This window comes from Marmota marmota, unplaced genomic scaffold (genome assembly GCF_001458135.2).
Source record: "Marmota marmota marmota unplaced genomic scaffold, marMar, whole genome shotgun sequence".
Lineage (NCBI taxonomy): Eukaryota > Metazoa > Chordata > Mammalia > Rodentia > Sciuridae > Marmota > Marmota marmota.
In genome coordinates this window covers 26,476,844-26,493,926 of record NW_026000242.1, presented here as the reverse complement: position 1 = coordinate 26,493,926, position 17,083 = coordinate 26,476,844, and the positions used below count along the sequence as shown (strand labels likewise).

The 17,083-nt window shown below is 37.0% G+C and overlaps 1 protein-coding gene and 1 long non-coding RNA gene across 2 annotated transcripts in view; one reads left to right on the top strand and one right to left on the bottom strand.

Moving 5' to 3' along the window:
- Sesn3 (sestrin 3) overlaps positions 1–14,749 on the bottom strand; it is a 65,731-nt gene extending 50,982 nt beyond the window's left edge. The window contains exon 1 of the mRNA XM_015489970.2: positions 14,346–14,749. Within this exon, the coding sequence (XP_015345456.1) occupies positions 14,346–14,423 (78 nt within the window). The 5' untranslated portion in view covers positions 14,424–14,749. The remainder of the gene's footprint in view (positions 1–14,345) is intronic.
- Positions 14,750–15,404: 655 nt separating this feature from the next.
- LOC125613923 overlaps positions 15,405–17,083 on the top strand; it is a 26,092-nt gene continuing 24,413 nt past the window's right edge. Inside the window, exon 1 of the long non-coding RNA XR_007344513.1 lies at positions 15,405–15,733. This is a non-coding gene — a long non-coding RNA (uncharacterized LOC125613923). The remainder of the gene's footprint in view (positions 15,734–17,083) is intronic.

The window sequence follows — 17,083 nt, the reverse complement described above, 5'->3', positions numbered from 1 at the left end:
TACTATAAAATGGTAAAGAGGAACTTAGTATTTGTATGTAAATTTTTCTTAGATATAATTGTAAACCAGCTATGTTTTACATATGTTCCAGAAAAGATATGTATCGGGTTTCTATGAGTCCAATCTAGCTTTTCCACTTAAATCTTCATTTTAAAAATCCTTTATCTTGGATTATCTATAATAAACAGCACCTTACATTTTAGTTTTCAAGTGCTCCACAGTTTCTGCCAAATAGTTCATTGTTTGTGAAGATTAAAATGATGAAGATATAGGTATAATAAAAGGGAATGGGCTTTATGTAAAAATGTAGCCCTCTCCTCTTTTTAAAAAATGTTTTTATTAGTGCACTATAGTTACATGTAATAGTGAGGTTCATTTTGACATATGAATATAGGCATGGAATATAATTTGCTCCTTTGCAACGCCTAGTACTTCTATTTTACCTCCCCTCTTCCCTCCCCCTGCTCTCCTTCCTCTTTTCTACTGGTCTTCCTTCTATTCATTTATTGTTTTTTTTAAATTGGTGCTTTACAGATATAAAGTTGGAATTCACTGTGACGTATTTATATATTTATGTAGCAGAATTTGGTCAATTTAATTCCACAGTTCTTCCCTTTCCCCATCGCTCCTCCTTCCCTCTCAATCCCATTCTTCTACTCAACTGATCTCCCTTTTATTTTCTTAGGATCCCCCCATTTTTTATGTTTCCTTATTTCTCTCTAGCTTCTGCATATGAGACCTTTGACATTCTGAGTCTGGCTTATTTCACTTAGCATGGTATTCTTCAGTTCCAGCCATTTACAAGCAAATACCATAACTTCATTCTTCTCTATGACTGATAAAACTTCATTGCATATATATACCACTTTCTTCACCCATTCTTCTGTTGGTTGGTACCAGAGTTGTTCCATAACTTGGTTGTTGTGAATTGTGCTATCAACACTGATATGCCTATATCACTGGGGCATGCTGATTTTAATTTTTTTGTATAAATACTAACGAGTAGGATAACAGGATCCTATGGTGGTTCCATTTCTAGTTCTTTGCTTTTTGTTTATTTTTTTTAAACAAGGGATGAAATTGAGGGGCACTTAACCACTGACCCACATCCCCAGCATTTTTTATTTTTATTTTGAGATAGGGTCTCACTATGTTGCTCAGAGCTTCTCTTGAGTTTCTGAGGCTGATTTTGAACTTCTAATCCTCCTGCCTCAGCCTTCCTCAAGCCCATTCCTAGTCTTCTGAGGAATCTATGTTTTAATCCGTTTGCTGTTGTTGTTGTTGTTGTTGCTATGACCAAAAGAACAGTGTAGAGGAGGAAAAGTTGATTTTGCCTCATGGTTTCAGAGGTCTCAGTCCATAGATAACTGACTCCATAGCTCTGGGCCCAAGGTAAAGCAGAACATCATGGAAGAAGTACATGGTGGAGCAGCTCAGGACATGTCAACAAGTAAGTATAGTTCCATTCATCAAAGACAAAATATAAACTCCAGTCATGACCCCAGTGACCTATTTTCTCTAGTCACGTTACTTGCCTAGAGTTACCACCCAACTAATCCATCAGTGGCTTAATCCACTGATCAGGTCACATAGCTCATAATCTTTTTTCATCTCTGAACCTTCTTCTTTGTTTCACACATGAACTTTGGGGGAGAACCTCATATCTAAACCATAATACTCCATACTGCTTTCCAAAGTGGTTGTACTAGTTTGGATTTCCAACATCATATGAGTGTTACTTTTCCCTCACTTTCTCACCAGCATTTATTATTTGTATTCCTGATGTTTGCCATTTCAACTGGGGTGTGATGAAATGTCAAGGTAGTTTTGATTTGCATTTCCCTTATTGCTAAGGATGTTGAACATTTTTCCATATATTTTTTGGCCATTTGTATTTTCTTCTTTTGAGAAATGTCCATTTAGTTTTTTGCCCATTTACTGATGAGTTATTCAAGGTTTCTTTTTTTGTGGTGTTTTTATTCTTTATACATTCTGGATATTAATCCCCTGTTGGAAGAGTAGCTGACAAAGATTCCCTCTCATTCTGTAGGTTCTCTATTCATTTTTTTGTTTTTGTTTTTTGTTTCCTTTGCTGTGCAGAAAAGCTTTTTAATTTGAAACCATCTACTTATTGATTCTTGTTTTCATTTCTTGAGCTTTCGGGGTCTTGTTAAGGAAGTTGGTGTCTGTGTAAGTACATTGAAGAATCAATTTTCTATGAGCCAAATCTAGCTTTTCCACTGACTTACATTTTCATTTTTGAAATTCTTTTATCTTGAATTGATTGACCTACAATAAACAGTGCCTTACATTTTAGTTTTCAAGTGGTGTACAGCTTCTGCCAAACAGTTAATGAACTGTTAATGAAGCAGGAATATTAAAATGATGATGAAGATAAAGGTAGAATAAAAGGAAATGGGCTTTATATAACAATACATTCCTCTATTTTTTTTTTCCTAGTATGGGGATTGAACCCAGGAGTTCACATATCCTAGGTAAGTGCTCCATCACTGAGCAACACACCCAATTCTTTTTTATTTAGAGACATGATCTTGCTAAGGCATCCATCCATGCTGGCCTCAACTTTCAATCCTCCTGCCTCAGCCTCCCAAGTAGCTGGGATTACAGGTGTGTGCTTCCATGCCTGGCTTCTCTCCCTCTTTTCTCATTATGTAATGAATACCTGCCACTGAAAAAAAGGTTGGACAAGTTAGGAGTTAGAATACAGATCACATTTCATTTTTATGACATCAGAGTATTTTTTATGAACAGAACAGTGGTTTTTTTTAAAGGCATGCTGCTACAGTTCATTTGAATTTTAGTAGCAATCTAAAATGGAAGCAGGAATACCCTATAGCACATTCACAGCAATATGCAAGTTAGTTACTTGGTATTTTAAAAATCTAGTTGCTGGATTTGTATCCCACAAAAAAAAAATTGAATTGTTTCTATAAGTATCTGAAGTTAAATAAGTTATCAAGGTAAACATTAATTATAAATTTCTTCCATTTTCCACTGTGATAAATATGTTCGCTGTAATACCTCTAATAAAGATTTAGTCATCAGTATACATCAGTATAATTTTTTTTCATGCTCATATATAATGGGAATTTTTTTTTAAACCAGAAGCATCAGATTAGTGATTACTTCTTAAGATAAAAGAGAACAGAAAGATAACCACATGAGCATATGGTCTCCCATAGATAATCATAACAAGAACTAGTCAAAGAACTTCCCACTAGATTTAACTGGAGATCAAACCCAGAATGCTTTACAGGAGCTATATCCCCCATCCTTTGAGATAGTTTTCCATTGAGTTGCCCGGGCTGTTCTAAAACTTGCAATGCTCCTGCCTTAGTCTCCCAAGTAGCTGGAATTATTGGTGTTTGCCACTGTGCCTAGCTATTTTCCATCATTTTTAAGAGCACCAAATATTAAGTAGCCTCCTATAAAATAAAAAGAATATCCACTATTTCATGAAATTTCTAGGTGTTCAACAATACACTTTGTCTAAGGAATGCGTGAATCTACAACTTATGTTTAACAGCTACACATGTATTTCATGAGATTATTAATAGTGTATTTCAAAATCTACTAAAACAATAAAACTATAATGCAAATAGGTATTCTAAACCCCAAGAATTTAATCTTAATATTAAAAAATTTATGATAAGAGAATTGGAATTTTTATACCCAAATTATTACCCTATTAACGTGCAATGAACAAAGTAGAAAAGACAGCTTCAAGTGAAGCAGTTATTTAGATTTTGGGATGTATTTTCCTTTGAAAACAATGTTACAGCAGCTAATCAGTAAATGTTAGATATGTTAGATTTATTATAATCAGTAAATGCTGGATATATCTATAATATTACTCTGGAACTTAACTATATATCTTACTGTGCTTCTATGGAAAACTCAAGAGTTGTAATCCATAAATAACAGCCCTACATCTGCCATAATTTCCTCTCTCCAAAACAAATCTTTTGTAAGACTGGAAACTCTTCTGTAGAGGTAGTATTTTTTTGTAAGGAATGTGAATAGGAAAAAAAAAAAAAAAAAAGGAGGGAAAGGATGCCCATTATAGGGTTTTTGCTTTGTTTTGCTCCCATAACTAACATTTTTGCCTTATACAGAAAGCCAAAGTGAATGGTGGAAATGAGCACTAATGTTATTTTTTATTTTCATAAATAACCATGAAAAATTTACCACAAAAAATGTAACAAAAAGAAAATATTTCTTAGAAGTCCATCAAGAAACACAATACTCAAATTCAAAATGTTTATAGGGGATAGGGTTGTAGATCAGTGGTAGAGCACTTGCCTAGCACATGTGAGGCACAGGTTTGGATCCTCAGCACAGCGTAAAAAATAAATAAAATAAAGGTATTGTGTCCATCTACATCTAAAAATATTTTTTTAAATGTTTCTAGACACTGTTGTCAAAAGTACTACAGCAGTACTGAATGATTCAGTGCCACTGAAATGATGAATGACTAGTTGGTAGGAAGTGATATGCAAAATATGCTAGGAAGCTAGGGAAAAAATTATGAAAGAATGCTCAAATAATAGTGGATTTATGGAGATAAAAAAGAAAAGTCCAAGAGATTAAAACTCTTCAATAAGACTGTTTCATTTTTAACGAGAAAATAATAGAATACATCTCAATGAGGAACTTTAGTCCTTTTACACAATTTTATACTTGATAAATCATCTGCATAAAGAAAAACATAAGACAACACAGTGCTTATTTCTGAATAATATGTTAATCTTCAGAGTTCAAACTGGTTTCAATCCTGAGTCTATCATTTATTGGTACTCTAACCTTTAGTAAGTTACTAAAGCCCTCTGAGCCAGGTTCTTCATCCATAAAGTGTAATAGTTCCTCATCATTTATTATGATATTTAAATATGGTAGAATATGTAGAACTTAAAAATAGCACAGACCAAGGGCTGTGTGTGGTGGTGCACACCAGTAATCCCAGCAGCTTGGGAAGTGTTAAAGAACTCAGTAAGACCCTGTCTCTAAATAAAATACAAAATAAGGTTGGGGATGTGGTTCAGTGATTGAGTGACCAAATTCAATCCCCAGTACCACCACTGCAAAAAAAAAAAATAGCAGAGACTATGGTGTACAGGCAGTATTCAATAGAAGCTACTGTTATTGATGTCACAAAATATATCCTGAAACTAAGAGTCAGTCTCAGATAATTATAATGATCTCCCACAAAATCCACCTTTAGTTACTCATGAGGTATATTTAATCTTTCTAAATATTCAGTATGTATCTATAATTGGAAAGATAAATTTATTCAACTGACCATCTTTACGGTACGGTAAGATGTGAAAATAAAATAGACATCTAGAAATAAGATGGTATTCTTCATTACAAGTAGTATTAATTAGCAGAGAAAAAAGTTAAAGTATGTCTTACTAGCCATATTTTATATCTGCTCATTCTTATTTATGACATTTTCAATATTGTCTTTAAGACACATAATGTAAAAACGCCAGTCATACCTTATCATAAGTTTTGAGCAGGAAAATGCAAGGTTTTTCAGCCCAACATAAGGGTAAAATATGTCATAATATTTATATCCATAATATTCATAATATCCCCTCCGGGGCAGCCAATATCCTGGCCCACAGACCAATGAATGACTCACTTCTGGGTGGATCTAAAAAATAAAGGCTAGTTATAGGGTAGTCCAAGCCTAAGAACAATTCTGTTTCATAGTTACCAAGGGAGTGCCTGCTGGCCAAGGGGATTGCAGCTGGCTTGGGAGATTTCCAAGGTAAAGGGCTGGGGGTGTGTGGGGGAGGAAAAAGTTTAATCAGAATTCTATAGTCAACCTGGAACTTTAGGAGGTAGCTTACAGAGAATCTTGGAAGTTTGAAGATATGCCCTTAAACACTCTAAACTAGCCAATTCCCAACAGAACTCGAGCAGATTCCAAGAGGTAGAACATGTGTCCACATGAAAACAATGGCCCCTTTACATTTCTGAGAAAGACCAGCAGTTATGGCTAGTGTCCTGATGCCTTTCTTGGTGGGCAAATATTCTTACTCCCTGTCAAAACTCCCTTCAAAAAGTAGTATGATAGTTAACTGAAACATTCTTCCAATCACAAAGACAATGAAACAAAAACAAAAACCCAGGCACCAGTGCACTTTATTTTCTCAAATAATCCTTACTATTGCACTTCTGAAAGTGTTCCTTAAAATGACAACAATATAGGACTGTAAAGAGCAAACACTTTGGGGCTGGAGTTGTAGCTCAGTGGTAGAGTCCTAGCCTAGCATGTGTGATGCACTGGGTTCGATCCTCAGCACCATATAAAAAAAGTAAATAGACAAAATAAAGGTGTCCTGTCCATTTATAACTAAAAAATTTAGGGATTTCATATCCTAAAAAAAAATATCTAACTTATTGTAGAAAATGAGAAATTTTCATTGTATTAGCTAAACTATATTGTACCCAATATAAAAATACCACCAGTATTTGTCTTTAAATCAAAGTTCCACTTTGCTAAAAAATATTCTCCATTAACCAGATCTCAAATAAGACAATTTATGTTACGGAAAAAAAGTGTTAACTTGTTAGTTACAATTCAATATGACAATTCATCATTAATGCTAGTTACAACTAAATTATTATTATTATATACCAATAAATACAGTATAATTGGATGGCATGGCAATCTAGAGGATAAGCAGAAGGAGGAAGAAAGTTGGAAGATTAGGAAAGGCTTTGGGGAGATGTCACAAGTGTTTTGAAAAAAATATCTGAAGAACAAGTAAAAATTCCATACATGAACTCTGGATATATTTTTTAAAATAGTTTATAGCCAAACTACTGATGGGTTTAAGGAAACTGTCATGGGAAACATAACTAAATGTCTGATAACATATTTTACTGTATATAGCAAATTTCACTTCCTTCCCCATCCTCATTTTCATTGCAGTGATGTCTAAGGGACAGGTTAGATATTGGTAGTCATAAGGTCTCACTAAATCTAAACAGAATAAATGAACCTTTATCCTGAACCTTCAAGACCACACTGCAGGCAGTTGTAGGCTGCCATAGCTTTTGTGTAGAGTGTACAAACCTGACACATACACTTCACACTGGAAAGTTCCTTATAGCTTTGAGAAAGATGATTAGGGACTATCATATTCAGAGCTATCCTATCTTTTGTCTATACTGAGGATTTTGCTTTTGTGATAAGAATGCTTATTATCAGTAGCGTACATTGACACTTTTGTCTGATTGTATTTTGTCCCTTCCACTGCTGTTTCTCCCACATTTCTCAGCTTTTAGCTGTACTACTCAAGGTCTTTCTCTCCTTTGCAGCCAAGCATCAATCATTGGAGCATAATGTTTAAATCTGACATTTCTTCAGTTATTGCACAGTACTAGGGAGAACAGTCCTTCAGATCCAAAAGATTCCCCACCACCCATTTCTTCCAGGTAAAGGGATGTTTATGAAAATCAAAGAATATCATCTCTAATTAGCCAACGCATAACTGTGGTAATAGAGAAGCTTCTAGGATGTCACTGAAAAGGTGCTAGGCATTGTCTACAAGTGATTCCCACACAGCACAGAAGCGGGTTGGTCTTATCCACATTTTTTTTTAATCAGTGCTATAGCATTTTCTTTTTATTTTCTCCATAGAATTACATTTATATTTACCATTCTCTACTGTCAGTAAACTCTGGCTTAGCCATTCTCAAAGGTTTTGGTCTCAGATTCCTTTGTACACTCAAAAAATTGAGGTCACCAAAAAAGTTTTATTTATGTGTGGGTTACTAATAGAAATTAAAGTTGAGAAAAGTTTAAATGTTGAATTCACTGAAAATAATAACATCCATTACATGCTAACACAAGTCACATATTTTTTATGGAAATAACTTTATTTCCCAAAACAAAATAGTCAGATTGACATTTACATTTTTTTACAAATCTCTTTAATGTGTGTTTATTACAAGACAACTGGATTTTTTCCATTCATCTATTGTGATATGTTTTGATTGAAGTATGTGAGGGAAATCTAGCCTGACACAGACATGTAGTTGAAAAAAGTAGATAATGATGATTACTCTTTGATACAACAGAACTTGATAACTATACCTTCTGCAAGGCTAATTGCAATATGGAATGTGAAACCACATCTGTGAACTTAACATTCTATATTACATTAATATCATTTAGTTCATCTTGCATTTTGAATGGCTCTTTTACATGTATGATTTTGGTAAACATCTAAAAAATGAGTAACGTGATCCTGAAAATTCAAGGACAACAAATGACAATATGCACTGCCAGGAATAAAAAGAATGGCTAGATTTAAGATTTTTTTGTGTCCATTATGCTTTAACTGGTTGTTTGCTGGTGAAAAAAAATGAAAGGCCCTGAGTATCAATGACTTTATACAGGGGTCATTTAGAAAATACTGATTCAATGAGTTGTACAGATCTTCCAAATGTTGACACATTTTATTACACAATATCAAAAAAATCACATTTATTAATAACATCCTTGATCTCTAGGGGAGCACCTTTAAGAACTGGGAAGGTTTTTAGCTTAATGAAGGCAGATATATGTTCTCCAAACTTAGTTTTTCCTTGCATGCTGAGCTTTATCACTAGCAACAAATATTGTCAATTATTTTCCTTGAACTTTCAGTTCAAATTACTCATCTTTAAGATAAAAAGTTTATTAAATACCCAAGTCTGAGTAACCAGTTTGTCTGTAAAAATGGGGTTCCATGAAAAAGTGGCTAGTTCAGCTTGTAACTAAAATAACTGCCCAAGTTTGCCCAGGAGACAACCAGTTTGATATGCAATAGAAGCACTTTATGAACTTCCCATTTCATCAACAGGTAAAAAGATGTGAGTACTCAATGGTCAGGATTTAAACAAAATTTAAGTTTTCACTGTCCTCCAAGGACATTCTTCAGAGAAAGTGACAATTTTTTCCCCCAGTGTTGTGTGGTGAAGGAAATAGTGATCACCATTTTGGGCCACGATCTTGATTTACATTAAGGGGCCAGCATAGTTATACCCCCATTGCTTTGTACACAGAAAAATGACCAAAAAAATTATGAACATAAGTTTGATCTCCTAGGATCTCTGAAAGAGTCTTGGATACCCACAGGGGTCTGAGGACCATATTTTGAGAACTATTACACTGTCTTATTAAAAAAATTAACCAAACAACTGCTAGATATATAATAAAAGTAGCCAGCTTACTCTACTCTCCTTCTCCTCCAATTGATCTGCAATAGTATGTTAAAAAGTGGCTAATTTTCAATTCCCAATCATTATTATCTGGAGAATTTTAGGTACCTATGGGTACTCCACAGATGCTACGATATTCCACGGAAACCTTAATACTGCAGGAGACAATTTGAATAGTTTATTACAGAGACAGCATTAGATTTAAGTGGACTTTCTGGTTGTATGTCAGAGATAATGTAAAAGTACTCTTACAGTTGTGAAGATCATTACAAACTTAAGTTGTTAGAATCCAATCTTTCCAAGGGAGAAAATGAAAAGAACAGAGATGGGAAGAAAAGATTAAGACTTTTAGTTTTATAACTCTTCTCCTGAATTAATTAAAAAATCTGTACTTGATGCTAAGTTTACCCCCATCCTTTATTAAGCACAAACATCCTTAACTCTTAATCTTTTTGCACTAAAAAGCAATTTCCCTTATCTGCTGAAGTATCAGAGGTAATTTAATTATTTGAAAATCCAAAAACAATGCACTGCATTACCATTTAACTAAGGGGTATGTGGAGTGAGAGAATTGAAATATAGAAATAAAAATATGCAAAATGATCATTCTAACTAAAAGCATAATCTTTAACTCTCACGCAGGCAAACAAATTGAAGAGAAAAGTGAACATTAACCATATTACTCAGCATGTACTGAACAACACAAAAAGAACTTAGATGTTCTGGAAAAAGTATAAATATATAGTCTTTTCCTTTCCTTTTTGTGTTTATAGTTGTACTTCGTGATTTACAAAGTACTTAAGACACATTATCTTCCTTGAGCTATGAAGCCACCTGTGGAGCAGGTAGACATTATCCACATTTTCCAAAGAAAACTAGGTTTTAAGGACATTGGCTATTTTGCTCAAAATTAAAAGACCTGTTATAAGATTCAATTGTAAACACATCTTTATGGCTTCCAGTATCACTACATTAGCAGGTATGCCTTTTTTAATTTTGGTGGTAGGGAGCTGGGAGAAGTAGCAGAATTGCTTTTATAAATTAAATCTCATATTGAACTTAAATTATGAAGCATATAAATATACAAAAAAATTGATACATATTTTAGTTATAAAGTAACAATTACTGATAACTGTATTTATATTCTCACAGAAATTTAACATGAGCAGATATGTACAGGAATTTTTTTTTAAAGGCCAATGCCTTCATAATTAATGAGAATCTTTCCTGTAGATAACAGCAACAAAAAAGTTTAAATATATGAACAAAGATAATAGAACAAGTTTAATTTAAAGGCCTGCATAAGAATAATCTTGTAACAAAAGATAACTGTGGTATGCTCCAATGTGGTGGATTATGTATATATGTTATAAGCAGCTGTATTCTTAAATTTTTAAAATAATTTAAAAGATACTTAAGGGCTGGGGATATGGCTCAAGCGGTAGCGCGCTGGCCTGGCATGCGTGCGGCCCAGGTTCGATTCTCAGCACCACATACAAACAAAGATGTTGTGTCCTCCAAAAAATAAAAAATAAATATTAAAAAAACTCTCTCTCTCTCTCTCTCTCTCTCTCTCTCTCTCTCACTCTTTCTTAAAAAAAAAAAAAAAAGATACTTAAAATTTCAATCCAATTTAAGTATTTTAAAATCCTGAAGCATCTTATAAAGTAGTCTGAAAACCACTGCATAAAACTTTGCTGTCATAAATTCATTGTTTGATTTCTTCTTAGGTTATTTAAGATAAAAATCAAGTAAAAAACTGCTTTTGACAATCAAAACTGTATAACCCAAGAAACCTGATTAACCAAAGCAGAATAAATTACTAGTCCATAGTATAAGTAAACCCATTCTATTGGTTGAAATACATAAAATTATTAATATTTAATAAACTTCCTAATCTAAATTTTTCAAATTTGACAGTATCTATGCTTACAAAACATTAAAGTGTTGTCAAAATTTGTGATTTTATAAAGAAAATTAAAAAGCATAATAATCACACAAAGATATATCACTAGAACTCCTACACATACCAACAAATTTTAAATGTTAGAGTAATAATAAGAGTTCAATACTCAAAATACATTTTGAGTTGTAATATACCAACTTTTCTTTACTCGAAGATGACTGGACTGACAATTACCTACCTTCCTTAGTTTCACATTTCACTTTTCAAATTAAAGGATCAGATTCATCTCAGTGTCACTGGAATTTCTTCAAGTAAAATATGTCACATTTCAAAACTTGTTAACCTTACAAAGTAAATAGAAGAATTTCCTGTTTCATTAAAAACTTTATTATACTATGTGACAATGGAGTAAGTTAGACTTAATAGGAGTTTTGAATATGATGATAGTTTGTTCATTTGTTCCTAGAGATAAGTTAGTACCTAAGTTATAAATTTGGTACATTTAATATTTAAGAAGATACTGAATCAAATTTGTAAGGACACGTCTATGAATAAATATGATTCTCATCCAATATAAAATTGAATATTCAAGTACTGGATTAAAACAAATAGGTTTACTTGATTGTGAATTCAGTTCTTTTTAAAGTTTCTCCCAAATTAAACATATTGCCACAAATTTTTGTCATATAAAAAGGTGACCTTTCCCTCATTATTAATGAGGGTTTATAACAGCAAAGTATAATTTCCACTAGATACACATGATTTTCATTCTTCCATTGTAAGCTACACTGAACTAAAATTAAAAGTGCTATGATCCATTTGTTTATTAGTGTACAGTCCATTAGTGGAAAACACAAGATAAACTCACAGAATCACATTTTTTTGAAAGTGATAGATGAATTTTACTTACATTCTATCAAAAAGAAAAATGTGCCCTTACTAGAAAAAAACCCTTACATGCTATTTTTATAAGGATGAAAAATTTAAATTGCTAGACACTGATTTAAGAGTACTTAAGAAGGGCAATCTTAAAAAGCTACAAATGTTGCCAAGTCATGTCATAACTGGCACAAACAATTCTATTTCCATCTAAATTCATTTCATGCTACTACATGAATCAACATTAAATACCTTGTAGTTACTAAAAACTGGAGTATTGGCAGAGATGTGCATAGCAATTATAAAACATAAAAATGTTCACATCCATTTTCCATATTTTCTCAATAATGTCTAAAAATGAAGATGTTCTTTCTAGGTAAACAAATACTAGTTTTTAACAAACTAAGAGAAATAAATAAAGATGTTTTAACTAGTAAAATGCCATGGATCCATAGCCACAGTTTTCTCAAAAGAAAAATAAAATAGTTTGAAGCCCAATATCACCTTCAAAGCTTTTGTTAGCCTAACAAATTGCCATAGGCATTAAAAAATCTTTTTTCAGTCAATAACAGTACATCTTTTTCTTATTTGATTAAAAAAAACTTGCTGTCATTTTAACTAAGCTTAAGTTTAATCAAAATATGTCTTAAAGACATATTTTTTATGTCAAAGACAACCTTTCACTTTTAAAGTAAGGGAATAATATTTTTTAAGAACTAAATTCAGATGACAACTGGCCCTGCAGTGAAAGAGTTAACATTCAACTAACCTGATCTGCACTTCTGATCCATTACATTTCTCACAAGCTGCCCTACAATGAGCTGAGCAAGTATCAACTGTAATTTGATCCCGAAGTTTATGGAAAAAAATAACTGCACATACTCAACATGCACATTTAATAAAAATCTGTTTCAAGAGAAACATATCCAATAAACACAATTTAAGGCATATTTAATTCTTTGATTAACTTCAAATCTGCAATCTCTTTGCTTTCCTCAAGCTCTCAAATAAAATAGGAGGGAAAAAAAAAAAAAAGCAGCAGCCCTACTGCAGGGAAAAGAGGCTTGAAAAACAACTTTGATTGGCACTTGGCCTGACCCACAGAGGAAGAAAAACAGTTTTTGGACAAAGAGCGCAAATATTTGAGCTTGCTTACTTATGTGCTTTCTTGCTTTCTTTCTTTCATATATAAAGAACAATCCCAAAGCGACTGTATATAGAGAAATTGTGTGTGTGTGTGTGTGTGTGTGTGTGTGTGTGTGTGTGTGGCAGGGGGGAAGGGTACCATATTCATTTTAGCTCTCAGACCCGGTGCATTTGCACAGCTCAGCAATTTTAATTCATTTGTACTGGACAAACAGAAACATCTCATCTAAGGTTTCCACTTAATGCAATGCAAAAAATAAGAGTTTGGAGAAGAATAAACTGATTATAATATTACTCGTGGAGGCAGTTAAAATCTAATTTTAAAACTCTTCTCAGTCTAAAGAGACAGTTTTTCATCTCCTTCTTCCATCTTATCCTCCCCATCCCCCACGGAGTGATTAAGCCAAGTAAGCTAAACAATACTGGAGTAAACTTTCTATCAGTCCCTATGGGAAGCATTAAGCTGATGGTGCGTCTGATTTTTCTGGATCAACACGGGGTGGGGGTGCTAAGGAGGGAGACAACCCATGTCCATCTCAGTCTTCTCCTGTAACCCCACCAGAGGAACTGTAAGGTCGAACAGCATTTCCCATGGGCATAAAGTTCAAGATGCCTTAATAGTTCTTCGTGACTGAACTATAGACACAGGACTACCATCAAAAGAATGTGAAAAGGGGGAGTCCGGCACGGCGCGCAAAGCAAAGGCAACAGAATAAACAAAAACAGCACCCATCAGAGTTAGCCACAGCAGAGAGGGAGCCAGGGTTCCTCAAGACCAGACCAGGCTGCTCTGATTTCATCCCAACCTCCATCTACGGCTAAACTGCACAGGGAGGAGGCTCCAACCAGTCCCTCCCTCAGTCTGACCGAGGAGCAGACCGGGGATAGCCAGGTATGGAGGCGAGCTGAAAACAGACCACAGGCATTCCCCCACCCCCAAATCCCAACCCCTCGGGACTAGCTTCTGTCCCGGTGGAGATAAAAAGCAGCAAACGCCCGAACCCTCCACCCTCAACTCACGCCCCCTGTTTCTGTCTCCGTGCATGAACCAAGCCAGGGATCTTTTTGAGCCTCGCAGGGACGATGCCAGCGATCCCTTCGAGCCTCGCCCCGAGCAGCCCGACCCCGGCCGGCAGGCGCCCATCTCCGGCCGGACCTCAGGCTAAGCCCGTACCTTCCGCAGCACTTTCCGGCAGTTGGTACAGAGCAGGTAGTTGGCGGCGGCCGACGGACTGCTGCCGCCTCGGTTCATGGTGGCTGCGGGCGCCGAGGGTGAAGGCTAGGGCGGGCGGCGGGTCGGGCCGGGCTGTCACTGCCGCCAGTCGCGCAGATGCAGGGCCGGACCGTCCCCCGGCCGAGCTTCAGCCTCAGCTTCCTCCGGGCGGGATGTCGAGATGGAAGGTAGCGGCCCGAAAGCAAGCCGGGGTGCGCGAGGCGACCACCGGCGACGGCTGTCGGAGCGACGGCGGAGACGGCGGCGGCAGCTCCTCACCGGCCCGTTGTTCCTCCCGCCCCCATCCTCAGACCCCCGCCCCCGCCAGCCTAGGACGAGCAGCCGCCACCACAGCCGCCGCCGCCGCCGCAGCGCCTCAGTGCGGGCCCCGCCCCCGCCGTCCCACCACCTTCACCACCTCCACACTCCGGTACCGCCCCCTCCCGCTAATCGGACAGCTCTAGCCACGCCCCCGGAGCGCTTGGCCGCAGCCAATGAGCTTCTAGGGCTCGGCTGAGAGCCTCACCGGCCAATCGCAGAGGCCGAAAATGCCTTGAATCTCCGGGCAAGTTAAGTTTATCTCCGAGGCTCAGAACCGAAGGGAGATGGCGGGTTAGGTAGTGGGGTGGGAGGGAATACAATGTGCACGGCTCCTCCAATAAGAAAAAGAGGGTGTGTTATATGCAAATAACACTGGCAGATCAGCTCCACCCCCTAGTCAAGCCACGCCCCTCTCCTAGGTCCCTACAGAAATGGTGAGGAAAGTGAGATAAATAGCTGGAAGCTAGAGCTCGCTAGAGGGTCTACGATTGAGCTAAACATTTTCTGATTTCTGGAGAAAGGGGTGGTGTGGGGGTGAGAGAAGGGTAGATATTAAAACGTTCCTTCCTTTGGGGCAGTGGTGGGCTTTCCCTCAGCCAAAAATCTAAGCTTAGCTCTAAAGGAGGCTGCAGTCTTGATGCACTTTGCATCCAGAGATCTCAAAGAACTTTATGCGTCATTTATTGTGAGACTTGTGTAAAAGACTAATTAATTACCTGAGGCTTGAGAATGGGATGGGGGTAGATGTCTGAGGCATATTTATACAATAATCCGGTTGGTGGGGGAGGGGGAGACATCTCTGGTTTAGCAGTTTCCGCTTCTTCTCTGAAGCACCTTCTCACAGTACTCTTAGCAGTGAAAACACGAAATGGCCAAAGAGAGGTTTTGCTTCTTACTCCAAAGTCCATTCTTAAGCAGCTGGTCAGATACATGCAGAGCAAAGAGCCCTGCTTGGGAAGGTAGCTTCGGAGAACAAATTGCCACCTAAAACGATTGGGCAGGACCAGCTTCTCCCAAAGCTAAAAATGGTGAGTCAGGGGTTTTACGTCCACTCTGAGGCAAGAAGGCAGATGTAACAGCTGAAAGCTCTGGCTGACAAGGTGCGGAGGGACAAACAAATGCGGGTGCCAGGTATACCAAGGGGGCCAGCAATGCGCGTGCGGGCAGAATGCGTATTGCGGATGATAGACGCCCGAAACCTGCTCCCCAGTGAGAACAAAGGCAGGAGCTGAGCAAGAACCTGATTGGTGCCGGGTGCTCACCGGTGACCGCCGGGCCCCAGAGATAACTCGGATTGCCGGCTGGCGCAGAGCTCAGTGCTCTTTGGAGCCACAGCTCCCCACGCGGCCTTGGCAGTGATCACACAGGAGTGTGCGTTATGACATCACCTGTTTTCGCTTTTTAGAACCTGATCAGTATTCTTGGCTTCTCCTCTTTTAAAGGTCTCTAGTGTACCAGGATTTGTGCAGGCCTGCAGTTCGTAGAATGAATCTGTTGGAGATGATTTAAAAGAACCGTTCCACTGGTGTGCATTTCTTTTTATTTTTAATTTTAAAAAACTATCCTGGCTTCCTTAGGGATTCGGTGTGTTGTGATGCAAAATCAGGAAGGTACACTTGGAGGAGCTAGCAAGTTTAGCATATCAAAGCTATTAGACCAAATTGCATGTTTATAACTGCCAATCCCCTCATTTCTCAACAGCTGTCTCCACTCTCCCTTTTAGAGACTAACACGTTAAACCAAGTCTACACAAGGAACAAAGGAAATGAAAATCTGCTGGTGTCAGGTTTATATAGATTAAATTAGACTGGAAAATCCCCAAACGGTCTAAGTTTTGTGGTTGGGTAAATGTCTCGATCCATTTAGTTAGTGATTGCTGAAGGTTGCTTGATGATTGTGTAGACCTACATAACCTAGAATACCAATGGTGTGGGAAAGGTGCTTAACATTCAGTTAGAAGAAGAAACTGTAAAAGCAAGAAAATTTATCGGAGGGAGAAATTACCACATGCCCTTCAGTGCAGAGAACCAAGAAATCCAGGCAAAAAGTCAGCAAGGCACAGTTTTTCCAAGAACTAAAACACATATGTGTCCTCATTTAGTGGTAAATTTCTTGGGCTATATTCCTGGCTTGTTCTGTCTTTTAAAGCATATTTTATATGAGTACATTTTTTTTTAAATTTTTTATTGTGGGTTGTTCAAAACATTACAAATTTCTTGACATATCATATTCGACACTTTGATTCAAGTGGGTTATGAACTCCCACCTTCACCCCATACACAGATTGCAGAATCACATCAGTTACACATCCATTGATTTACAAATTGCCATCCTAGTGTCTGTTGTGCTCCTCTACCTTTCCCATCCTCCACCCTCCT